At 40.9% G+C, this 27,647-nt stretch overlaps 1 protein-coding gene across 9 annotated transcripts in view; it reads left to right on the forward strand.

Moving 5' to 3' along the window:
- The window catches only part of RASGEF1B (RasGEF domain family member 1B), a 612,828-nt gene that overhangs the window by 549,568 nt on the left and 35,613 nt on the right, over window positions 1–27,647 (forward strand). Inside the window, exons 1-2 of one of the 9 annotated variants that reach the window (XM_086704748.1) lie at window positions 24,635–25,073; window positions 25,361–25,478. The exons of 5 other annotated variants lie outside the window; for them this stretch is intronic. In XM_086704748.1, coding sequence (XP_086560874.1) covers window positions 25,416–25,478 — 63 coding nt within the window. In that variant the 5' untranslated portion in view covers window positions 24,635–25,073; window positions 25,361–25,415. Of the gene's footprint in view, window positions 1–24,627; window positions 25,074–25,360; window positions 25,479–27,647 lie in introns of those variants that run through there. 3 more of the 9 variants (XM_086704749.1, XM_086704750.1, XM_086704751.1) reach the window with 3 other exon arrangements.

Here is a 27,647-nt window from a genome sequence, read left to right on the forward strand (position 1 = left end):
GGAGTAAGCTGATAAATTGTAACATGTATGAACCCACAGGAAATTGCTATGGGGAAGGAATAAGAGATTTCTTCAGAGGAGAGAGGCCTCGGAAAAGATGGGAGATGGGTATTTAGTTTAGCCTTTGAAGGAAAAGTTGGGTGTGAAGATGCACAGGTGAGGGGAAAGAACAATGTGTGAAGATAGGCCTGAGGGATCATACGGGGCAGCAGAGGCTTTAGTTCAAGGCACATGCTCAGTGGGGGCATCAGAAGCATTTATGGCTTAAAGCATAAGAGACTCTTAAAAACTGAGAACAAACTGAGGGTTGAGGGGGGGTGGGAGAAAGGGGAAAGTGGGTAATGGGCATTAAGGAGGGCACCTTTTGGGATGAGCACTGGGTGTTGTATGGAAACCAATTTGACAATAAATTTCATATATTGAAAAAAAAAAAAAGAAGCATTTATGGCTTGTCTCGGCAACACATACTGGCAAGAGTAAAGAAGACCTGGGGCGCCTGGGTGGCTCAGTCGGTTAAGCATCTGACTTCGGCTCAGGTCATGATCTCACAGCTCAGGAGTTCGAGCTCCGCATCGGGTTCTGTGCTGACAGCTCACAACCTGGAGCCTCCTTTGGATTCTGTGTCTCCCTCTCTATCTCTGCCCCTCCCCCTCTCACATTTGGTCTCTTTATCTCTCTGAAAAATAAACATTAAGAAAATTTTTAAATAAAAAAAAAAAAGAATAAAGAAGACCTCTGTGGGACACCTGGGTGGCTCAGTGGAGCCAGTTGGTTGGAGCCAGTTGAATGGAGGCTCAGTTGGTTAGGCATCCAAATCCGGATTTCGGCTCAGGTCATGATCTCACAGTTTGTGAGTTCGAGCCCGAAGTCAGGCCCTGCACTGATAGCACAGAGCCTGCCTGGGACTCTCTCTCTCCTTCTCTCTCTGCCCCTCCCTTGCTTGCTCTCTGTCTGTCAAAATAAATAAATAAATATTTACCAAAAAAAAAAAAAAAAAAGGCCTTTGTCACCTTATCTTACACTGGTGTTCCAATACTGGGTCACACTGCCTATAGTGACTAGTAATGACTATTTCTAAAACTTATGTAATTCTAAATTCTAAATCTCCTTTGCAATGATACAATTATATTGGATTGTGTTTAATAAACTTTAGAAGTGTTACACTGATAAACATTATCTTCTAAAATATGCCAAATATTTTAAGAAACTATGTTTTGGCTCTTCACCATCTTTAAAAAATATACCAGCAGCTTTAAAAAAATGAAGGCAGATTTCATGTCTCTAAATGTCCAATGGGCTCTGCAGTAAAACACGGTAGAAAGAAAGTATAATCATTTTGGCGGGGCAAATTGTTTTCACTCATTCATTCAACCAGCAAATATTTAACGTAAACAAGCAATTATTCTAGGTGTTGGAGAGGCCGCAATGAACAAGAGGCACAGATTTCTGCCCCATGGATTGTGCATTTTGCTGAGTATGCAAAGAGTTGTAATGGGAACCAGAAAGCTCAATTGCACATTTATGAAGGAAGCAGACCTTGATTGTCAAAGCTGACTAGTATCATTTTTCTTCTGCAGAACGCAGGAAGTCATTGAACATCTTCTGCAGAGAGGACATAATGAGAGCTAGGCTTTAGGGGGTTAATCAGGCAGCATTGTGCGTGTGTGTATTGGGTGGGAGGACTGAATTAGAAAGGGACTGGAAATGAAAAAAGGGGCATCCAGAAAGTATCTGATATCCAGCAAATAGAAAAGCAGTCCGGAACCAGGGTAATCAGAGTGAATGTGAAGCCTGGACAAGATGTGAAAGATTGCCATGTGGTGAATAGCAGGAAAGGAATGGGAGACTGAGACAGAAGAAAGAATCAAAGTTCCTGTGGTTTGCAGCCTAGTCTCTGGCAGGGGTTAGGGGGTTTAGATATAGAGTGGGCATGCACATCAGCTTCGAAGTCGATTCTGATACTAACAGCGGTGAAGCTTTGGGTAGTTTACTTAAGCTCCCTGAGCTTCAGAATTTGCCCAATCTGTAGCAGTGAAATAGGACCCCTAAGTTGCAGGATTAAATAAGATAATAAATACAACGTACAGAACACAGACTATACTCTCAATAGCTTTTTGTGGTGATCATTATGGCTATGTGGAAGTTGAACTGGCTTGGGGCATGCATTTGAAATAACTGTAGGACATCCAAAGGGAGGTGTCAGGTGAGCAATCACAAAGGTGGGAGCCTTAGATGAGCTCCTATATCAATTACTAATAGTAATGTCTCATAGGAGATCCAAAGGGAGATGTTAAATAGATGGTCAGAGAGGAGCCTTACATTAGTCCCTATATTAATTAATAACAGCAATATATTGGCATTTATTTTTTATGTTTTTAAGTTATTTATTTATTTATTTATTTATTTATTTAGAGAGGGTATGAGCAGGGGAGGAGAAGAAAGAGGGAGAGACAGGGAGAGACAGAATCCCATGTGGAGCCTGATACACAGCTCAAACTCATGAACCTGCAAGATCATGACCCGAGCCAAAATCAAGAGTTGAACGCTTAACCAGCTGAGCCACCCAAGTGCCCCCCACGTTTATTTTTGAGCATTTGCTGTGCTAAAAATTTGACAAGCTTTAGCTCAGTCAGCCCTCACGGGAAGCCCTGTAAGGAAGATACGGTTGACATCACTATTTTAAAAAGAAAAAAAATGAGATTTAGCTGACTAAATTTAGCCCAACCTACACAGCTAATGAGAAACAGAACTTGAATTCAGGTCCTCTTGACTCTGAAGCCTTCAAGATATGGAGTGGGAAACCTGGAGGTGGCCAGGAATTGGGTTTGAGAATGCTGACTCCCCCTGCCCAAGCACCCACAGACACACCCATGCCACCACGTGGCTGGCCCTGAGTCTCCTGCTGTGTTCATGAAGAAATGAGGTCAGTCTGAAGGGAACCACCCTGCCCACCTGAGCAGCCCTCTCTTGTGGATTGGAGCAGATTTTATTGGTTTCACTCAGATACCAGTCAGTCAGCCTAATCATGATCATAGACAGCTCTTTGGGCTCTCGAAAGGCAGTCACTGTCCTTCCTGGTTTACTGTCTCCTTTCTAACCAAGCCCCCTGGGGCTGGGAGAAAATGCAATGGAAATATACCAACCTAGGAGATGAGGTCCAGATTCACTATGGGCCTCCACCATTTACTACCTGTGTGATTTGGGGCAAGCTCCATATCCTTTGGGGGCCTCTTTCTCTTCCTCTTTTGCAAAGCAGAGATAATGACCCAGGCTCAGATCAAACAACTAGGAAATGAAGGTATTTGCAGAAGGAATCACTATGTAAATATCAGCTGTTCTCTGGTGGCATGGTGGCATCGCTGGGTCCTTCCTAACGGTGGCCAACTGGAGGAATGAGACAAATCGGGATCTTTTTACCCTCAGAAGATGTCAACATCTTGAGCCACAGAATGCTTCCAAGGGGAACATCTTGCCTGACCCTGTAATTAGACCACCTTGAACTTTTGTAAAACCTATTTAAACTCCTCTTTTGTTTCCCAAGTGCAGCCATATTGAGTCATTTTTCACTCAAGAAAAAGTGTCACATTTGCAGTTCTGCCCCTTCTATTTTGATGTTAATTTTAGCATTACCTGTGTGGATTGCGGGGTTTTGATCCAAAACAAGCCCTGCTTGGAATAGAACAGAGGCGGCTCTCTGACTCACTTAACAGTTTAAAAATCAAGCATGTGAATAGCTTTGCCATTTCTCAGTGAACAGATCCTGGCAACAAAGCCTACTGTGGTGTTCTTTCCTAATAATTTTGTGTATGATGATCTGACAAATTGGCTTTCAAAAATCCACGGCACAAAGATGGCATTTGCCAGCGAGTCTTCGGGAAGAATTTGCTATTATCAGAAGCAAGCATGATGCAAATTGTCCTCTGTGTTAGTCAGGGGGGGCTTGACTTTGCCTTTTCATTCTAAGTCAGTCCCTTTAAAATATTAACTCATCCCGGTGAGCAAAGACCTGCCTTTTTCTGAACGTTCACTTCTCACTTACACCGCCTCACAGGCAGGCGTTTTCTTGTTTTTCTTTTCTTTTCTTTTAATGTACGATCTGGCCTGTCTAAGGAGACACCAAAATGCCAGAGCAGTGGAGCGAATAATCGGCATTTACTCTGGGCTCTGCCGCATTTTCGAACCAGAAGGACGACAGAGTTGAATGAGTGGGGGTCTCTCTGCATGTGGCTTTGTGCAGCCGGCCTGCCAAGCATTGCCATTCTAGCCCTGGAACCTGTGCCAGACTGTTAATGTCTTAATGCTTATTCAAGTGTCAGGGAGCGCTGGCAGATGTCAGACAGAATGGGAGGCTGTCAATAAGGAAATTACTTACATTCACAGGGTGATTGCCGCAGTCTGGCAGGTAGCGTTTGAAAAGAAGGAAGCAGAGGGGAAAAAAAAGAAGGTGGCACCAAACAGCTTTGGGGGAAGGTCCTTTGTATCTATATCTAAATTGTTTAAAGATATTTTATTTTCCTGTTGTTTCTAGAGCCAGACTCCAGATACAGCGGTCTCAGGTCGATAAATACGCAAGCAGTTGTTTTCTGTTTCTGGAGACTTAAACAGAAGAACTGCACCACTGGGGCCTTTTGTTTTTGACACACGACAGATAATTCAGGTTCTTTCCTGAGCAGCAGAATTCCTTTTGCTGGTCATTGGGAAACACACATGTGGTTTCTCATACTTTATATATTTCACTCAACACCTACTTACGACCTACTATATGCTAGGTGTGCTAAATAGCCCAATGACTAAATGTACACAGGAGATTTTTTTTATTTGTTATTTGTTGAAAGTTTATTTATTTTGGGAGAGGGATGGAGTGAGTGAGTGGGGGAAGGGCAGAGAGCGGTGGGGAGAGAGAGAATCCCAAGCAGGCTCTGTGTTGTCGGCAAAGAGCCCAACTCGGGGCTTGAACTCACAAACTGTGAAACTGTGACCTGAGCCAAAGCCAGGACTCAGATGCTGAGCAGACTGAGCCACCCAGGCGCCCCAAGAAATATATTTTAAAACTCATTCGTTACATTCGAGGGAGGAAAAAGGCATCCTCTTTGCTGTGTGGTTTTAAGATTAAGAATTTGAACTAAGTAGAATCCTACCCATGCAGATCTAAGCGTGCCTGCCTGCTTCTTTGCCTGCATGATGAGGGGGACTTGAGGAATGGATCTTCTGGAGAAAGAGGCTTGCAGGCAATCTTGCCTTTAAAAGCTTCTCTTAGTTCTGGATTTGCCATGGTGATTCTATTTATTGCCTCCTTATGCCTGTAAAGCTCTTTTCCTGCCCTGTTTCTTTACTGGGCTTTACACCCCCCCGCCCCACTCCTCCACGTATGTATGTGTGTGTGCTTGGGAGGGGAGGGGGCAGAAATATCATTGGCATTAGTCAGTGCTCAGAAGCAATGGTCTAATTACAAGGGGAAAAGTGCACATGTAGTTACAAAACGTACCTTTTAAATGAAAGGTCAGGACCCCCAGAATCACCCTGGAAACATGAGACGCCTCCAGTGTTTATCCCTGATGATGACAAAAACACCATTGCATTTAAAGGGGAGCATGGCAATTATATTCATAGTTAATGGTGGCTTTTGGAGCTGTCTACACTTAATGTCCCATATCCCCTATTTAACATAGCCCCCTTTAATAATTCAGAATTTCTCCCAGAAGAAGTAGAAGAGAGGAAGTCAGGCACATGTGTTAGTTGCTTCTAGACTACCTAAAGGAAAGCAAATATTTTACTAATGGAAACTCCAGGACTGCAGGTGCCCAGGAATATAGGCATTGAGGACAGAGAACTTTTTCCCAGAGCACCTGAGTCAACTGAACTCCCGAAAGATACTGCTGCCAGGACTGGACTCCATGAGAATCAAACCCCAAACCCACTGGCTTAAAGGTGTGGGGGCGGGGGAGGGGGGCAGGGGGGCAGCTACAGGCCAGACTTCATCTGGACGGGGAGGTGGCCCTGGCCGATCCCCATGGACCCCACTCCCCACCGCCTTTCCTGGTCAACATAGCTCCTCTCCCTGCCCACAAATGAAGTGCTGTGGAGTTTGGGTTCTGGATGAGAGTGTGCTCATGGCCACATCAGCACAGCCTCCCATGAGCACCCAGCCTCCCTGCTGGTCTTGCTATGTACTCATGGATTGCCAGGGTGCACACCTCCATCAGTTTAACACTAGTCCTGGATGAAGCTCCCGGCCCTTTGAAGGGCCCCCTGGCCCTTTGAAATGCCCTCCCCAAGGAGGCAAGGGCAAATTTCTGTCTGAAAAATCTGGTGTCACGTAACTCATCACAGCTTTCCTTCTTTTCCTTGCTAAGCTGAAGCAGAGAGTAATCAGGCTGGAAACTCTCTGTGGCCCACATACTAGCTTTGAAACATCTTTCCTCATTAGAGCTATATGTTCTCCACCCACACCCTCACAGTCCTTACCCACCTACGTGATGTCAGTCCAACCCTTTCTCCTATATGCTGCAATATTAAACTCTGAGTGGGGCGCCTGGGTGGCACAGTTGGTTAAGCGTCCGACTTCGGCTCAGGTCACGATCTCGCAGTCCGTGCGTTCGAGCCCCGCGTCAGGCTCTGGGCTGATGGCTCGGAGCCTGGAGCCTGTTTCCGATTCTGTGTCTCCCTCTCTCTCTGCCCCTACCCCGTTCATGCTCTGTCTCTCTCTGTCCCAAAAATAAATAAACGTTGAAAAAAAAAAATTTAAACTCTGAGTAAAAGAGCATGCAAATCAATCAATCAGTCAATCAATCCAATGCCTAATGCTGAAAGAAATACTTAAAAACACAGAGAAACATGCCATCAGCCAGACATAAGCAATATCATGACAAAATCCTGGAGCCGTCAGGAAAACACCACCAAAGCATTAAGTTTCCTGTATGCGTTTATTTTCCCAGTTGGTTACTTACAATATACTTCTCATTTTGCTGAAGCACTCTATTTTTTTAAAAATTAAAATCCATAGAGGGGTACCTGGGTGGCTCAGTAGGTTGAGCATCCAAGTCTTAATTTTGGGTCAGGTCATGATCTAACGTTTCTTGAGTTTGAGTCTACATCTGAGCTCTGTGCTGACAGTATAGAGTCTGCTTGGGACTCTCTCTCTCTCTCAAAATAAATAAATAAACTTAAAAAAATTAAAATCCATTGCATTTTCAAGTTATTTTCTTTTTCTCCTCTATCCTTTCTACTTTTATGCTTGCTAAATTTATTATTCTAAATCTTTATGTTTCCTTTATCCTATTTTCTAAGTGGATACTGGTCAAGGAGTAATGAGAAAATTAAAAATAACAAGGCCATAACTATCATTAATTAAGTAGTTACTAAGTGCTGGGATAACCTTGTGAACCATTACCCCTATTTTACTGGTGAGGATTAAGGTTTAGAAATGTTAAGCAACTCTTGTTTTGTAATCCCAGCTCAAAGGTCAAAGTTCCTCAGGAACTACCCTCAACTAGGACCTCTTTAAATGTTCTTATAATCTTGTAACATCTTGTACATTTCCTTCATACTTCTTAGGAGAGTTTGTAACGTTACATTTATTTGGATAATTAATTGATTCAAGAATTTCTCTCCCAAGACTCTGAGTTAGAGGATAGCAGAAACCACGTCTGTTTTTGCTGTTACTGAGCCTGATACACAGTAGGATTATAATACATATTGAGTGAATGAATATTGGAAGGACTTGCTTAGTGAGTAAATGAGTTCTTATCTGTCCAATTCCAGAATTCAAGAGGTTTAGTGTAGGCAGCTAGGCTGCTGTTTTAATGAAATCCTAGGTGACAGAATATGCAAAGTTCTATATAAAGTGCAACATTAAGTCCTGCTAGCTGAACTGCCTGGGTTTAATCCCTGACACCAGCAGTGGATTTTTTAGGCTGTTTCATCTTGGACAAATTACTTGACCTCTCTGAGTGTTGGTTTTCTCATTTGCAATAGAAATAATAATGAACTCACCTTATATAATTATGAATCTTAAATAAATGTATAACTCCTCAGATGAGTACCTGGTATTTAGAAAGTTTTGTATATGTGTCAGATATTATTACCATTCAGGAATTTAGCACAGGAAAAAAAAAAAAAAACTCATTCAAAGAGTCCTATGTGATAGTATTTATTCATTGACTCAAACCCCCTGTTCTTGTCCTTCCTAAAGGAGGATCCTAGAGATTTAATCTCAAAGATGTAGCCCCAGGTTTTTCACTGTCAAACGGAAAACACCCAACATGAGTCCATCTTGAGATTTTTCCTTTAAAAAAAAAAAATTTTTTTTAACATTTAATTCATTTTTGAGAGAGAGACAGAGCACGAGTTGGGGGGTGGGTAGGCAGAGAGAGAGGGTGACACAGAATCCAAAGCAGGCTCCAGGCTCTGAACTGTCAGCACAGAGTCCGATGTGAGGCTTGAACTCATGAACTGAGAGATCATGACCTGAGCCGAAGTTGGCCACCCAACCCACTGAGCCACCCAGGTGCCCCAATTACAAATATTTTTTAAAAAAATATCTAGTATCCTTCCATTGGGCCCACATGCTGCACAATCTTTATCCGTAGTGTGGAATGAGGCAGAGTGATCAGGGGCCTGACCCAGAGGCCCTCCGTCCCATATTTCATCACAGCCTGCCCCTTCTTGGCTGTCTGGTCTCTGGGAAGTCCTTAACTAGTTTTTGTCTTCTTTCCTCAACTAGAAGACAGAGATGACTTCAGATTGCTGCAATGGTTAGATGAGATAAAGTTCTAAAGAACCTGATAAGTCGGAAATGCTTAGTGAAAGTTGGTTTTCTGTTGCCTCCTGCCTTATTTTCCTTTTTATAGCTACTCAACCAGAATTTAACCAATACTCTGCTGTCCTTTTGTGCCTCCTCTGATCAGTTTTTCAGATGACCCTTCCTATGGCCAGGGCCATCAAGTGGACCTTGCCATCTTCACATTTTCTAGGTCCTGCCAAGGCTCAAAGTGATAGAAGCAGAGTAGTAGAAGAGTGAGACATTCAATCAAAACACCTGAGTGGGAATTTGTCTCCAGTTCTGCTTCCGAGTGGCTCCTTGATTTTGAGCAAGCTATTTAACCTTTCTCTGGGTTTCCTTTCAGGCATCTGTAAAAATGAGACTAATTCTCCACGATGTATATTTTGGAATCGTGTCTTCCTTCCTGTGTCCTATCTGTTCATATCTGTGTCATAATGGCAGCCACAGTGGTACTGTTTTCAGATTACCCTTTTCAAAGCCTTTCATATCTATTGTGTTATTTGGTAACCGTATCAAAATTGTGAGGGATTCCAGTTGGGCTGTCACTCTGTTTCCAGATAAGGAAATTGAGTTAAGAAAGAGAGAGGATATATGACACGGCAACATCACAGAGAGCCTAGAATCCAGACATATTTTACTGTGGCCTGTCAGACTTTCCGGGGATGCATGTCATTGGGCAAAGTGCTGGCAATGCAGCAACCGTCACCTACAGTTACCTACACAGGCAAAGGTAACTGATAACTAAAGCAATAGATGCTGATGAGTAAACCGCAATTCCTTTTCATTTTATTGATTAGTCTGCGAAGAAAGAATCCCTTTTTCTTGGGTGGAATTCATTGTGTGAGGTCGTCCCATCTCTTACGGATTCCATGAAGAGCTTCATGAGAGAAAGAGATTAATTTTACTTTGACATCATTACTTCAATTTAATGTAAGCACTAGCCTTGGGATGGATGTCTTTCAACAAGGGTCTCTTTAGATTCTAAATTATTCATGTTTTCTGGTATTCTAAAATTTTGAAATTCTGTAGGACAACAAAAATCCAAGTTGGAAATTAGTTTGCTAAGTTTCCTTCTGAATCCATGTTTTAGGTCTGGAGGTATGAGAAGTGCACAGAGTTTCAGTTTCATTTTTAGTGAAATTGAGACATAACAGAATTTACTCCAAAGCTGTGCAACAAAAATAAGAGAATAAGAATGTCTGGGTTAGTTTGTATTTTTCAAAAAATCTACGTTTTCCTAGGACTTTTGACAAGGCCTTTAAGGAACATTCGCATTTTTAAACATGTGTATTCGCACAGTTTAAACATTGATAAAATGGGAAAAGGTGTCTGTCGTGTGAGAAGTGTCCTTCCTGTCTGTCCCTCTTGCTGTATACCGCCTACCTACTTCCCATCTCCTCCCCAAATAGCTAACCACTTATCAGTTCCTTGTTTATCTGCTTAAAGATCTTTTTCACGTACGAAATAATACAGTACAAATATACGTGCCTTCTTGTTTTACCCTTTTATATACGTTATGGCATACACTGCATAATAACCTGCACCTTCTTCCACTAAGTCTATGAGCCGTGCATATCAGTACATCGTTTCCTTATTCTTTCCTATTATCCTTGCAAACTGTTTGATTCTGTGAATGTATCAGAACTTACTTATCCAGTTCTCTAGTGGTGGACAGTTAGTTACTTCTGATCTTTTCCTTGAGGAAATGAATAGCTTTGTTCATGCGTTATTTCACATAACGAAAGGAGCGTATCTTTAGGACAATTTTCCTTAGCTGCTATTGGTGGATCCAAAGGCATGTGCATTTGTAATCCTCCACAACAGTGGATTTTTGCTAATCTGATGAGTCAAAGAAGAAGATATTTTGCTATAGTTTTAATTTACATTTTTGTTAATATGAGTCGGATTGAGCATTTTTCCTTTGTGTAAAAGCCTTTGCAGATACAAACTCGCATGCTTGATCATTTGCTGATTTCCTCTTGGTTGTTGATGGTTTTCATTTAGTGCAAGTACAATAAATAAGCATATATTTACCATCTCTAAAGTTTACTATGGGGTAGGCTTCTCTTTGAGGAGAAAGTGGCCATTCTTATCTCCCTTGTATTTAAAGCTACAGATGATTAGTTTTGGCAAACCCTAACGAATCATGCATCTTTTTATCATTTTTAAGATTTGGCCAAAGTTGAATTGGAACAAATAGAAATATAACTATACCCAAAGTCCTTATCTTTCCCCTGCATCCCCCCATATGGTTGAACTTTTCTCATTATATTTCAAAGACACAATTACAACTGAGACAAACTCCTAGTCTTTCTTCCTTCGTGAGTAATTTCAGAATCATTTCACCAGTCCTTATGAGAAGAACTGGAAGAACTGATAATGTGAAAAGAAAAAAAAAAAAAAGGGAACAGAATCTGTCTGCAACAGAATCAATCTAACACTACAGCTAAATGATTGCTCTTTTTTTCCTCTCTTAGATATTTGAAAACAATTATTTTTCCATTGATATATTATTTTCAGAAATTTGAAAAATCGTGGCATGTTCTGAGTTTGCTGAACATGCTATAAAATTAGCCTATTGACTTCCCAAGACATTAATTAGAAGAAAAGGGAAAGCTAGAGTGTGAAAGGAGAATGAGACTGCCTATACACTGAATATTAATGAATTGATTGATTCAGCGTGTATTATTGAGCTGCAGTTATGAGCCAGGCTTTCTACCGGACCCTGAGGATGTGTATTCGTAAACAAGAAGGGCATGCCCTTCTCAGAGCTTGTGTTCTAAACCAGTCCCTCTGTATCCTGATTACAGTGAGATTCACTTGGGGAAGCTTCACAACAGTCCAGTGTCTGGGCCCATGACAAGAAACTTCAGGGGTGCGAGTTGGGAACAAATATTTTTCAAAACTCCCCAGATGACGCTAAGTGAAGCTGGAGTGGAAAATCACTGGTGAGCTATACCCCAGAGATGGCTGCGAAACCACAAAGTATTTTGAGGAGGAAGTGGTCATGGAAATTTTGATATGATGTAACGTGAGCTGCATAGCAGCGACTTTGAAGCGTTCTTGGTACAATGTTTAACTTATAAGCAATAAAGCCTTAAGACCGGCATTCCAACTTAGAGATAACTTAGAGAACAGGTTAAATGACACCTCCAGGAAAAATATCAGACAAACCCAGATTGTGGTACTTTCTCCAAGACTAATGGCCTGGTTTCTTTAAAAAAAAAATCAATGTTGAGAAAAACAGAGAGGTTTGGAGTGAGATGGGGACTGATACAGATTAATAGATAATAACGAAACAACCACCAAACATAACACCTTGATTACATTCTCGTTCAAAAAATCTTTGGGAATAAGTTTTGGGGACAATTTAGGAAACTTAAATATTTAAATATATACTAGAAAATAAATGATATTAGTTAATATTGTTGATTTTTCATAGGTGCTTAGATATATTATCTACATACAAGAATGTCCTTATTTTCAGGAGATGTATGCTAAAGTATTTAAGCATTTAAATTTAAGGGTATCAGCAGCTTTCATGTGGTTTTTCAACAACACATATAGATAAGCAAATATAGTCACATTTTTTTTCCAAGAAAATTTTTTTTATTTATTCATTTTGAGAGAGAGAGAGAGGGAGAGAGAGAGAATCCCAAGCAGGCTCCACGCTATCGGTGCAGAGCCTGATGCAGGACTGGAGCCCATGAACTGTGAGATCATGACCTGAGCCGAAATCAAGAGATTCGGTCGTTCAACCTACAGAGCCACCCAGATGCCCCATCGTCACACTTTTTTAAGGCGTTTGAAAGAAAGTGAAGTATTAAAGATGAGACAGGCTGCTGCATAGTGATGATAATTTAATTAACTACCATTGATTGTATGTGCCAGATATCATACTAATGACTTTATATGCATATTAATTCATTTTAAAACAGGCATTATTATTTTAATTTTACAAATGAGAAAGCTGAAGCTTGTAATAAGGAAACAACTTAAGTTCACACTGAGCCAGAATTTGAACCAAGTTCTTCCTGTTTCCGTTGTGGGTGATCTTGATTATTAGGCAGCATTGTGGCACCTCCAAACTGTGCTGTAACCACTTATGTGGTAACGAAAAGCACACAAGCTTTGAACTTTCTTCAATTACAAGAGTTATTGCAATGCATATCCATCTAATGTTTATGTGTCCGCTCTATGGACTGGATCCTCCTTAGTTAGACCATAGTTAGGCCCACCTGGGTCCAAATCTTGGATCTGTCATTTGTTAGATGTTTGTTCTTAGGCAGTTTTTAAAAACGCCCCTTGGTTTTAGTTCCTCTTCTGTGAAGATGGAGATAATATTAAGCGCTTTGTAGGATTTTTATCCAGAATAAATATATACAGAAAGCACTTAGCACAATTGCTGACATACAGCCAATCCTTAATAAATGGTGGTCACCACCCATCCCTCTACCTTTTTAAAAATTTAGTTAGAATTAAATGACTCATGGTTATACAGAAAAACTCCTGATACTCAACATGGTTGCCAGGGCTGGATCCTGCAATCATTAACTATCAATTTGGCATCAGGGACCATGGCTTTGAATCTCTAAAACCTGCAACAGGACAATGCAACTCATATTCACAAATATGTGCTTATTAGTATTAAATCATCAGCATAATAGTCATTATGATTCGTTTATTAAGGCCGTGAGTTTATCAGACCTCTGCCTTCTTTTAATTAGCAACACCACAACACTGATAGAAGCAGGTCATCATGAAGCTGAACACTTCAAAATGAGCTCTATCTGTCCTTGACTTAGGTAGCTGAGCATCTGACATCTTATGAGTCTAATACATGGGCACAGAGCAAAGGAAATTCCTTCCAAAATCTCTCTTGGAGCCAGCAGGCACACACTGGCTCAGAATAGCCCTGGACTGTTCCATGTCCCATAGGATCTATAACTCCACCTACTTTATGGACAGGTTGGTTTGATAAAAGAGGAATATTTTAGGGAAAGTGGGTTTGGTGAACTACATAGTAGATCAAAAGGTAGCAATCTTTTCACTTATTTATTTATTCAATAGATATCGAACACTTACTATATACCAACTATTGCTGTGGGCATTGGTATTATAGATAAGGTCTTTGATCACACGTACTTTTTAATCCTAATTATTCTAGTAAAATTTTTATTCCAAATTTAATTCTAATAGTAATTACATAAATGGATAAATAAGATAATGTTAGAGAGTGATAATATGATCCTAAGGTTTCTTTGAGGGGCCTCTTCATTGTTAGAAACGACCTAGAATTAACACCTATACTGGCAATATTCATGACTGACTCCTTGTCCTTCAGGTCTTACTTCAAGAGAAGCCTTCCTTGACCCCCGCTCTGAGAAGGCCCCATAGCTGTTCTCCATCTTAGGAATGATCACTGTCTGTGATGATTGGTTATTTCCCTGTTTTAAGCGTGTCTTGCCCACCTGGAAGGAGCGCCATGATAGAAGGAACCTTGTCTGTTTTGCTCTCGTTGGGTTCCCAATGCCTCTTACAGGATCTGGACTGTGGAAGTTTCTCAGTAAATATCTGTGAAATTAGGGCAACCAACCATTCCAATTTGCCTGGAACTGAAGATCTGCCCAAGACTTACGGTTTTCAGTGCTAAAACCAGCACAATCCCAAGAAAATGGGCATGGTTGGTCACCCTACATGCAATGCATATATGTTGGATAAGAAATTAGCCCCAGACCTTCCATTATTGAAGTTGAATGTCAGGTCTCATTAAACCAGACCCAGAGCAGAGGTGTCACTATGCTATGATGCGATTACTTGTAGCCACTGCCTCCAGTGTGGCCACGGCTTAGGGAAAAGTGAAAGAAGCTTCCCAGGGACTCTCAAATGTCATAATCACTATAATAATGTGCACATTGAACTCCAGGGAAAGGATATGCCCATAATCATAATGTTAGTGGGGTTGGGTCAAGTCTTTCACTCACTTCTGATCCTCTTCAAGCCTCTTGGCTAGCTGCTATCTAGATGGAACTAGCCTAAAAACCAATAATTAAAAACTTAATATGAAGGAACATTTGACAGCTAGAAAACACCTCTGAAATCATCTCATCCAATTCCCTCATTTTACAGGTGAAGAAACTCTGAATCTGAGTGTTAAGTTCTTTAGCGGAGAGCCAAGCTTATAGGATTCTTTTTCTTTGTTCCCATGCTAACGAGAGTCCTTTTGAAATATTGGTCACTGCTCTTGCTCTCTAGGTGAGAAAATGTGTCCCTTCCACTGTTTGCTTTCAACTAGCTGTCTTGTTTTGCATTTCTTTCCTCATTTTATGTGCTCTGGAACAGCTTCTGCTAGCCCTTTTGGCAAATGACTTTTTTCAATATACTGGTTGTTTCTCCTCAAAAGAATTCCTGTTTAACAGGTTCAAATATTCCCTCTTCCTTGAAGCATGGGTTGATTACTCTGAGATTTGGAATGAATAATTTTCAGCACTATGTGGTTTGAAGAAAGAAAGAAAGAAAGAAAGAAAGAAAGAAAGAAAGAAAGAAGGGGAAGGAAGGAAGATGAGGAAAAGGAAGGAAAAAGGAAAATCTAAAAACTTCTGTAAAAATTTTCAGGGACTAATAAACAACTTACTTGTCAGGTGAGAATTTCCTGGAGCTTATGTCATTGAGATATACATTAAAGGATTGGCTTTGGCATTATATATGGGTTTCTCCTTACCAAGGGAAAGACATAGATCAAAATTCACATTCATTTTTATTTTGTTTTGTGTTGTGAATCAAAAAATGATAATATGTCTGCCATTAGCCTTAATGCAAGACCAAGGGCAGGACTAACCCAAATCGCATCTATTTAGAGATATTTTAAAAACATTCTGTCCTGGTTCAACTATTTTGGGAAAAGAATACAACTTAATGTTAGCATTTAAAAAAATTTTTTAATGTTTATTTTTGAGAGAGAGAGAGAGAGAGAGAGTGCAAGCAGAGGAGGGGCAGAGAGAGAGGAAGACACAGAATCTGAAGTAGGGTCCAGGCTCTGAGCTGTCAGCACAGAGCCTGATGTGGGGCTCAAACCCACAAATCACAAGATCATCACCTGAGCCTAAGTCTGACACTTAACCAACTGAGCCACCCAGGTGCCCTAATGTTAGTATTTTGGAAGTTAGAAAGTTTGGATTCATGACTGCCTTTTGTAATAGCTGGTGTTTAACTTTTAACTTAGGAAGGAAGGACATTTCAAAAGGAGTTTATGAAATCTTTAAAAAATCACAACAAAACAAAACAAGACAAATGTTTTATTTATCTGGGGAAACTTTATCCAGACTGAGATATTTTATTTGACCCTCTGTTATACATTTCATGCTATGAGAGGTGTGAGGTTCATACCTCCATAGAGAAGGCCTTGTCTTTCTCAGGCCTATTTCCTTACAAGCTTTTTCTTAGGAGATAATCTCTTTTAAATTGTTGAGCAATAGTCTGGACCAGAGAATTCCTCTTCTTTTCCAACTCTTCCCAAACTCCACATATATAAGTAACAACAGTGTCCTTCCACCCCATTGACTCGTCCAAACACATCTCCAAACACATACTTTGACTCTCTCAATAGACCTGAAGTAAATGGACCAATCCACAAATAGGGAGACCTGTCAATACATTCAACCTCCACTTCCCTTTATTTCTTGACCACTCTTCAGAGACAGCTAATTGGAGACAATTATGTGAATAATTGTAGATTCTAAAATTATCACTAGTTAATTCCAGACCCTGGAAACGTTAATCATATGCTAGTGGTGTTAGTCTTCAGGAGATTCGACTTTAAAGCAGGCTTCAGTCAAGAATCAAAGCTCTTTTGTGTGTTTACTCACAATATGCATCACCGTATGAGAGGGGATACATGCAATTACATCAGAAAGCAATATCAACCGTGTGATATGTATAACATTATTTACCAATTTTTTCACAACTTATACTTTTGTATAGTGAGACCAAATGAAACTCTCTGGACTTTTGGTTGACAGTTACACTTTATAAATGTGATTAATCAGTGCACAAAACAAGGTAAAACAGTAACTTTACCATTATAGATTTCCTTAAAATGTAAGCTTTAAATATGGACGTTTAAGGTTATGCAGTATAGCTATATGAAAATATCCAGCTTTAATTACAAAAATTGGGGTTTTTTTGAAAAACTTAAAAAATAAAATAAAATTATAAAACTTGTGTACTCACCACCCACAAATGATAATAATGGACATTTTGTCATAGCTGCTTTACGTCTTTCTTTATGAAAGAAATCAAACACTATACAAAAAATTGAAGCCCTCTTTGCCTCCTATCCTAGTCCCCTCTCTACCCCTTTCCAGAGACAACTGTTCTAATTCACTAGTGAAACACACTTAAACTATATGATCTGCTCTCTTTGTTTTTGTGCAGAAAATCTATTTAGCATTATGTTTTCTATAACAGTATCTAAACATATATATGGAAATGCTGGCTTTACTATGGAAATAATATTATTCAACTGTCAAAATAAATGTTTGGATACTTTACAAAATTAAACTTCACAAAATTATCTAGAAATCACAACTATGCTGTAAATATTTAAAAAAAAATGATATAGTCTTATGAAAATCAATTCTTTTAGTAGATGAAAGAGAAAATACCTTAGGTGTATGTTTTCATAATGATGACAGTAACTGCTTATTAGAGAAGCTTTTTTGATCAACATAATTTCTTTTTTTTTTTTTAATTTATTTTAAAGAGAGGTAGAGGAGCGCCTGGGTGGCTCAGTCGGTTGGGCGGCCGACTTCGGCTCAGGTCATGATCTCGCGGTCTGTGAGTTCGAGCCCCGCGTCAGGCTCTGTGCTGACAGCTCAGAGCCTGAAGCCTGTTTCAGATTCTGTGTCTCCCTCTCTCTGACCCTCCCCCGTTCATGCTCTGTCTCTCCCTGTCTCAAAAATAAATAAACGTTAAAAAAAATTTAAAAAAAATAAAGAGAGGTAGAAAGGGAGAATCTTAAGCAGTCTCCATGCTCAACACAGAGCCCGATGAAAGGCTTATTTTCACAACCCTGAGATCATGACTGAGCCAAAACCAAGTCAGATGGTCAACCAACTGGGCCACCCAGGCATCCTGATCAACATAATTTCTCGAATATACTTTATGGAGTCTGATTGATACTTTACAACATGGTTACTTTAAAGATAAAGCAACTAAGAGTTTACTATTTTATTATCTTGAATATTAAATAAGACAAATGGTAATAGCAATATTTAGAGAATTCTAATGAAAAATATGAGCAATTTCTAGAGAATTCCCCTTTATCATTTCCTCAAGGAGAATTTAACAGAGAAAGTTTGTCATCAATATTTGAAAACAAATTGTACTTCTCCAATGTCAAAGTAGCTCCATAGATTTCACCTTTGCAGAAATAATTAGGAAGTAAAATCGTGTAGTTTTTGAAGTTTTGGGCTTATCATCCAGGCTCTTTGACTTGCATAACTTTGTTATTATCTTGTTGGATGGTCCTGGAGAGATCATTTAATCTCTCCAGAATTCAATTTCCTTTCATAAATGCCTTGGTTGGTGGCATTGGGGTGGGGAAAGATTAAAAGAGATGGTCATTAATATTTCTACCAGTTCTAAAATTTTATTATTCTATTATTAATTTTCTCCATTCTCCTTTCCCATTCAATGTTCTAGGACATAGATTGGTAATTAGTCAAAACTGAGGGGATCTTCTAGCAAAATAATCAGGCTTAACTTTAAAGGGTAGAAGAATTTGAAACAGAAAACCTTTTCTTAATTCTTTATAAGATCAACTTATTCACAAGAAAGCAGACAAAAACCACTAGAAAGAGAAAAGAGAAATACATTTATATTTACTACTCACTATAAAGATTTTATAAGATTAATACTTATCTAAATAAATTCATGTTAAACAAAGTTGAATTTATACTCAAAATAGCATTACATCTTGTCAAAATGATGCACGTTGCAGGTTATGAAATATTTGTGCAGAAAATAATAAGTCACTATATATTATATAACCAATGGAGATGATGAGATTGTCTCATAACCTTATGATCAGGCCAAGGTATATTACTTCTCAATACCAATATCCCTCCTGAGGGTATTAGAAATAATTACTTCGTATGAGTAAATGAGAATTGGCAAATGAGTGAAACAGTAATGCTGATAAAGGAAAAATAATAACTTTGCCTTTCAACAGTTCTTATCTAGTATAAATGAAGATACCGTAATTTTTTACACCTCCCTAGGGGATTTTGAAAACCTACTACATTTCCCATGTGGTCGTTACATTCTTTTGTACAACCTTAAGTAAGGTCTGGGAGATAAAAAGTCATGGTGATACAGGATCACATGGATCTGTGGAAGAGAGTTCCCTGGAGTTATCTTTTCTAGTCAATTCCTTGTCCTTTGGAGTATCTTCTTAGCAGAGCCGAATGAATGACTATCGTTAATATTTTTAGTGATCCCAGGAAAGGAAAATATATGCCTCTGCAATGACAACTGTCAGAAATGAATGACCCTCACAGACCCAACGTTCTCCCTAAATGAGATAATGGATATGAAAGAACATTGTCAACTATAATAAATGCTGGGAATTACTATTGAGATGACCATTCCAAGACTGACCCTAACATGTGTTTCATCACAAAAATCCCTTCTAAATGGCAGGGGGTGAAGGTGTTGACGGAGCGGGGAAGGGAGGGACTCGGAATCTTGAATATCTACATCTTTGTTGTCTTGCCTTCATCATCCTTCTCCCAGGTTCCAGGGAAATGCATGTACACAGGTCAATGCCAAACACATATACACTTTGCATTACTATGAAATTCCAGTGTGGTCCCCAAGTGAGCTAGGTTGGCCCACAGACAGAATTCCTTTTTCTCAGGGTAGAAGTAGGAACAAGGTATGGCACCAAACTTGCCAAGCAGCCTCCTTCACCCTTTCACTCTCAGCAATCCGATGATGAGGAAAGGGAAGTCCAGGAAAATCACATTGAAAAGGAAGGGGAAAATAAGGGGTTTTCTCTGAGGTCTGGGGCGAGGCTGATCTAATTTGTCTGCCCAACATCTTGCACAGTAACTTATCCTACCATTGCAGCCACGTGGAAGAGAGAGTCCAAAGACAGGGGATCCCCAAAAATGAGTCCTATGCCTCCAAAATATTTTTGTCTTGACTTAGCCATACCACTATAGTATTTCATCATCCTGTGTAAAAGGGGTGGGGGTGGGGGGTGGGATAATTATATGTTGTATTAACAGACCTTGCTTAGGTCATATTAACATACCTTGCTTAGGAACTGTTAAGTGATGGTTTCCAAATTGCATTTGATCATTCTTAATGTTTTGCTTTATAAAATTCTTATAAATCTTTTGGTAAAATGTAAGATAGACAATGTACATCATACTTAGTGGGTTTGTCTTCCTTGGTTTTGAAAGTGAGAAGGCCATGGTTGTGGTCTAGATTGACTATTGATAAGTAGGGTGATCAGTGCCTTCATTTTCTTACATGTATAAGCGAGGGCTAAAAGTCCTTATCCTTAAACTGTTCATCTCCATATTCCAGATGACATTGAGAAAGTGAAATGAGAGAAAATGTCCAAGTGTTTTGGAGAGTTACTCGGCCATTTCACAAGGCCTTTTAAGATCCAGAAAGAGGGATTCAATGCAGAAAAAGGCTGCTTTTCTACCTCAGACATCTTTAATATTTTTCTTACACTGAAGCTGTGATCTGTTCCTTTATTCTTTTCTCTCTTTAGTCTTATTTTGCGTTATGGAGCCTCATTTTTCTTTCACATGGCAAATTTTACATATTTGAAGGCAGTTCACTTTGTGAGATTTTCATTTAAAGTTCAGGTGTTGGGGCGCCTGGGTGGCTCAGCTGCTTGAGCGTCCCACTCTTGATTTCGGCTCAGGTCATGATCCCAGGGTCACGGGATTGAGCCCTGCATCAGGCTCCGCACTGAACATGGAGTCTGCTTAAGATTCTCTCTCTTTCCCTCTCTCTCTCTCTCTGCCGCCATTCTGTCCTCCTCTCTCTAAAATAAAAATAATAAATAAAGAAAACAAAGTTCAAGTGTTTTAAGAAAATATTAAACCACAAATAATATTAAACTTGTGTCTCAAATAATAAACATTGCTTTCCAATGAAAACACTTGGCCTCTAGCTTAAATACATATATCTACTAGTTTTAACAGCAATATCTTAGAGATGTAAAATGGGTCAAATTAATGGTATATTTTTTTAGACAGGATTTCACAAATCTTATAGTAAGTAATTAAATCCATTTTATTTTTTAAATTTTTTAATGTTTATTTTTTAAGAGAGAGAGAGAGTAGGGGAGGAGCAGAGAGAGAGGGAGACACAGAATTGGAAGCAGGCTCCAGGCTCTGAGCTGTTAGCACAGAGCCTGACGCGGGGCTCAAACCCATGGACCTCAAGATCATGACCTGAGCCAAAGTCGGACTTAACCGACTGAGCCACCCAGGTGCCCCAGTAATTAGATCCATTTTAAAGGGTAGGAAGATGGGAGCACTGGAATCAGAGAGATGTAGGTATAATTTATGGCTTCTTCAGCTGTACGGCCATGGTAAGTTATTTACCTTCCTCAGTATCATTCCTTCATCTCAGAAATGGAGAAAATAGTACCTACCTCTCAGAGTTTGGGCAAGGATAAAAGATAATGTAAGTAAAAAAATTGTAACACAAATATGGTGAAATACTCAACACAACGTAAAAGGAGTGAAAATATCAACATGTATCAACATGAATAGATGAGCAAAGTCAAATGTTGGAGGGACAACATTGAGAAACATAAATAAAAGTAAGAGTATATTTAGGTAAATACACTCATGTGGTACTCACATAAAATAATACCATCATTGTTCATGAAAGGTGGGTTGAAAAACACATACTAAATACAGCGTGAAAGAGTCAGTGCTTTTGGGATGGTGGAAATAGGATTTTAGATGGGAAATAAAGGAGACTAATGATATAAAATAAATACATTAAATATAATAAAATTTAAAAAAGAGTATTGGACATGAATTAGTCATGATGATTGCTCTAATTTTGTGCACTTGAGATCCAAGAGGAAGGGAAGAGAAAAAAAAATGTTTAGCACAGGGCCTGCCATATAGTCAAAGCTTAATATAAGTGCTACTTTTATCATTTGAGTATCCTACTCAGCAGGGCTTTATTTGCATCAATTTGACTGGTATTATTGAGCTTACCAACATTTACAGGGATAAGAATTGAGCCAGTGGAGTGAAAAGACCAAGAAAGAAACTATGGGAAGTAGAAAATGGAAAAAAAAAATCTTTTCATGATAGAGAATAATTGATACAGAATCATAACAGCGGTTATTTATTGAATACTTACCATGTACTGGGCATTCATTAAGTCAACCAACACATATTTATGAGTGCTTATTGTGTTAGACATTATTCTAGACATTGGAAATACAGCAGGAAAACAACAACTACAATGACAACAACAAACCATGCTGTTATGGGGCTTATATTCTAGCAAGGGGAGAGAGGCAATAATAAGTAAAATATACAATATGTTAAATAGTAGTAAATTCGGGGCACCTGGGTGGCGCAGTCGGTTAAGCGTCCGACTTCAGCCAGGTCACGATCTCGCGATCTGTGAGTTCGAGCCCCGCGTCGGGCTCTGGGCTGATGGCTCAGAGCCTGGAGCCTGTTTCCGATTCTGTGTCTCCCTCTCTCTCTGCCCCTCCCCCGTTCATGCTCTGTCTCTCTCTGTCCCAAAAATAAATAAACGTTGAAAAAAAAATTAAAAAAAAAAATAGTAGTAAATTCTATAGAGGAAACAACAACGAAAGATATGGAGTGAGGGTTAGGGAAGGCTTCTCTAAGGGACATTGCTCCAAACCCATTTCACATATTATCTCTTTTAATTAATCTCACACACTATGAAGAAGTTACTTTTATAAACTATGATTGCTACCTTCATATGAGTAAGTTGGGGCCCAGAGTCCTTCAGGATCTCTTGTAAGGTTTGATAACTGGCTAAATGCTAGGAAAGGATCAGAGTTTGGGCCACATAGCTCTGGAGCTGTCCCTTCATGTATTACTTCTCATATGGGGAGCTAGAAGGGGCTCTGGGAGATCCACCAGTATGGAGAGCAGGAATGTGGTTTGGTAAAACATTACATCAATATTACTGTAGTGTCCCTTTTAGGTTTGAGAATCTAAAGTAAACATTTTTTGTTTTGGTGGGAAAAAAACAACTTAAGAAAGAAAAACTGGGCAAACTCTTCCAGGGTGGGGGGTGTATCCAGAGGTTATTAAGGCTATGTCAAATATTTCCACTAAGAAATCCTGATTTAGTCCAACCCTTTTAATTAATTGCTACAGGCCAGGGAACCTCAATATTGTACATAACTTGCACAACCGCAAATGGCTTGTTTGTTACAGAACCAGGATGGGAAAACTGATCTTGAAAGCCAAAACAACCAGCACAACCACAATAGTTAGGCTGGGCAGCCAAGAGCCTCTGTGGCTCTCTGCATGGCCGCCTCCTACCGAGCTCTTTTGGCTGAATGGCTTCTCCTTTAAACTTCCGAGAGGCTTAAAGTGAATTACTGAGTTGGGGAGACCCATTTGCAGAAGAAAAGGAGAACGTATAATTAGAGGAAGAGAAGTGAGAGGAGGCACAGATGAAGCTAAGAATAGGCAAGGTGAACTTCAAGATGACTGTTTCCACACTAGGAAGGAGGGGGAGACAAGGAGAATGGGGCAGGGACACACAGGGTTCCTCTAGCTCAGTAATCCTAATTATAGTCCTATAAGACAGGTATGAATAGTGTTGTTTTTTACATATAGGAAAACTGAAGCTCAGGAAAGATACTTTACTTACTCAAGGTCATGTAGCTAGCAAGAGTCTCCTGATGTTTCACATTTTTTTTCTTTCCTTGAGTCTCTTTCTCCCCTTATTTGTTTCCATCGTTTCTTCCCTTCAGTCTCTTTTATTTGTACAAGGTGAAGCATTGAGGTTTTTACCCTTTTTCTAAAATAGTTATCAAGTATCCAATGATGAGTATGTGGTTACCATGACAACACAGCCTTCACTGAGGACTGGCCTCCCCTTTGCCTCCAGAATCATATTTCATGGCACAGATTCCCTTCCTTTGTGGAACTTATAACAGCCTCAATTTTGTATTTTGTTTGGGTGACCATTTGCTTAACGTTTGTCCTTCTCTAGACCGGCTGGAAGCTTCACAATGGCAGGGGCCAGCCTACTTTTGCCTGGAGCCTGCCCCCAGCGTTTTGCACAATGCCTAGCATTCGGGCTCTGCGTAAATATTTGCTAAGCAAATGTTCTTGTGGTTTCTCTCAAGCTCTCTTCTGAAAGTATATGTACAGTAACCTTTAGCTCATGATTATGCTAATAGATACTGTATAACGAGTCGGGCCGGTATTTACAGGTAGTACACAGGTAAATGAACACACACACACACACACACACACACACACACACTCACACACACGACTTCACAAACAGCCCCGGGCAGGCGGACTCAGGAGGAAACGCACGCCATTCTGAGCGGGCCGAACCGACGCAGGTAAACAGCGCTGAGCCCGGCTGCACGGGCCTCCGCGTTGTAGGAGGGCACCCGGGCGACCGCGCCGCGGGAGTCCCCAGCGCCCTGCGCCGCGTGGGCCGGTCCCGGGAGCTGGAGGCGGTGGCGGCGTGGGCGGCGAGCTGCGCCGTGATTGGTCCGCCCCTGCCGGGGCGGGGCGGGGCTGGCGGCGGGAGGCGGGCTCGGAGGGAAGGGGGTGTGCGCCGCGGCTGAGGCCGTAGTTTCAGTATAAACAAGGCACCCGACTGGTCGGGCGGAATTTCTTTTCCTTCTTCGCGCGCGCTTTAGCTCCCTTTTCTTTGGCCGCGCTTGTGGGCGCGCGGCAAACAGCCGGGAAACCGAGGACCCGAGGTCCATCTGCAGGTGGGTTGTTCCCTGGCCAGACAGTTCTCCCGGAGGGGCCTGAGCCTGGCAGCGGGAACGCGCGGCGGTGCTGTCCTCTGCGCTGTCCCAGACGGCCCCGGAGCTGCGCTCGTAGCGAGCCCGGCTCTCAGGCGCCCCGGCTGCCGGGTGAGCCTCGAAGAGGCGGGAGAATCGGGGCGACCAAACGCTCTCTGGCACAAAGCGCCTGGCAAAAGCTAGAAACCGAGGGAGTCGCCTGCCTGGCCGCCGAGGTCGCCTGGGCTGCCCTGGGAGCGGACCGGGTGCCAACAGGTGCGGGGCCGAGCCGCTGGGGCGCGGGCAGGGGCAGACTTGGGTTTTGCTTTGCGTCTCTCGCCCGGATCCCGAAGCTAGGCCTTTTCTTTGACATGTTGGTAGTTTTTGAGGATTTGTCTGAGTTCTAGTCGCGTTCATCCTTTCTTCATTCTCTCCTCCTTTCCTGTGCCCTGCTAGGTTGTTTCCTTCTACTTCTTGACTAGTTTTCGTGCGTGTTGGGGGTGGGGTGGGGAGATTGTTTATTTTTGGTGTCGGTGCCCTATAATCTAAAGTCTGATTCTTAGGAAGGGACAGGGAGCAGAAGTCATGTGCTCGCCACTGACGAGGTGATATTTGTTCATGCCTCCGTTCACCTGGCGAATTTGGGACACACCGAGTCTCCCGGCACTTGCCCGAGCTCAGGTGAGTCGCCTCGAGACACCTGGCTAGGTTGTAATAACGTGAGCCAAAAGTACCTAGGAGCCTTGTGGCAGCTGGCATAAAAGAGGCTCCACTTTCTAGGGGAATCGTGGGGACAGCTTCAGCGCTGTACAGGGGGAAAGGGGCTGGTAGGTGCACACTTGTGTATGTGTATCTGTCTGCGTACCACTTGAGTATTGCTTTGCACTTTACCCCAAGCAAATTGACGCAGTTCAGGAGAAAGCAAGGTATCCAAGTCCACTCACAGTGTCGAGGGTGGCACAAGTGAGGTAAATAGCAGGAGGAGATCCCTGGGCAGCGACTTTCTCTTCTGAGTGTGGATGTGCCCATCTTCGCCAATGAATTCGGTGGGCACAGTGCGTGTAGATGAATATGCACACAAATTTGTGTATGTGTGTTTGGGCCGAATACGTCTCCAAGGAGTCCTTCGTCAGCAGCACCATGTGACCGCGGTCAGGAACTGCTGGTGTGCGTAGATCTATATTTAGCCCTGGATGATCTCCAACGGCCGAGGGAGGGTCTCTGAACTGGGTGCATAAAGGGGAAGAGTCTAGGGCTCAGGGTGTTGCACTCTTGAATAATGTCTGGTACAGTCAGACTCAGATGGGGTGAATAATTATTCTTTCCTCCTGAAAACAGTAGCCAGAGCTTGGCATGTGATAGCTATGTCTCAATTTAAAACGTAGTTGGACCACTGTGATAAAACCTATGCTAAGAAACCAGGAGGTTACAATTAACCAGATTGTAGGTGTGATTGGACATTTGAGAGGAATGCCACTGGTCAGATGAGGTTTGAGGCAAATGTAGAATTGATTTTCAAAAAGAAATAAAAGTAAAAAATTTTGGCTGTTGAGATTTTTATGACAGAATAAAAGAATGACAGCTTGTTAGGTCCTGTCACTAATGGTTATTTTATATGGGGTGGGGAGGTGGGACAATGGTTGGGGCAGTGAGGACTCTGGGGTGCTTTTGACAGAGATCAGGGTTCACAAGCATTGCTGTATTATCCCTTTCAAGCAGATTTTTTTTCTTGCAAAGATGAGAAGATCAGTCAATGATTAGTAAGTTTCTTGTTGGCATGATTCCACTACATGTAGGTCAATCCTTTGTTTTCCTGGAGGTGGCAACATTTCTGGCTACTAAGCATACTGGCCTCCTACTTTCCAGTTCTCTAATGAAGTGTTAAATTCTTAGAATTTATTTCTCCCATGGTTCATTTTCAGTCTTGCTCCGTTTTATATACTCCCCGAGACATTTTCTCCAATACTACCACACCTAATACCTGGGATAACAGTGTCTTTTGGAATAGAAAATCACTGGAAAGCGTTTACAGTTATTGTCTTTTTCCCCCAGCTTAGCATCTAATCTAATGTATTCTTAGGTATATATTACTTACTGTTTCTAAATATGTATTATTTCTTACAATCCATATTTCTTATATTATTGGTAGCATTACGTTCTTACAATCTAAAATTAATCACTGGGTGAGTTTCTGTGCTAAGTAAGGTACGTAATTATGGCACATTAAATGATAGAATCGACATTATCAATCTCCAAAGGCTACCTGGAAGAAGTGGACTTTGGAGAAGCAATTTGGATGGCTCTGGAGAGTCTTCCCTGAGACAGGAGATGGGGAAAAGAGGGCATTTCTCCCTTACTTAGGACAAGAATTTGAAATCCCTGAAGCAGGGATTGAGAATCTGGCACCTTGATTCTGATGCCACAAATAATAAATGGTAAAGACATTATAATGTATTGTGAAGTCTTACAGAGACAAATGGTGCTATTGAATATACCGCTTTAGATTTATGGCATTTTTGTGGTTAGTGGTCGTATTCAGGTATTATCTCCCCACTCCCTTCACTTTTCTAGAAATACAGTTGTTCTGTTTTGGTTCTCCAGTTAAACCTACAAAAAAAAAAAAAAAAAAAAGATGTGTACAACCCTTGATTATCTTAAAATAACAGATATTGTAGCCCAGTGCTGTGGGCAGATATCTACTCTGGGAATAGGGAGGTGCGTCCTGTCTGATCTGGAGCCCTAACCAGTCATTTGTTCTCTCCTTCTACCTGCAATATCTGTAAAGTTGATGCGGTATTGAGCTAGATGATTTATAAGTTGCTTTTAGTTCTTTGACCGTGGATTTATTCT

This window comes from Puma concolor, chromosome B1, assembly GCF_028749965.1.
Source record: "Puma concolor isolate L17-30 chromosome B1, mPumCon1.1.hap2, whole genome shotgun sequence".
Lineage (NCBI taxonomy): Eukaryota > Metazoa > Chordata > Mammalia > Carnivora > Felidae > Puma > Puma concolor.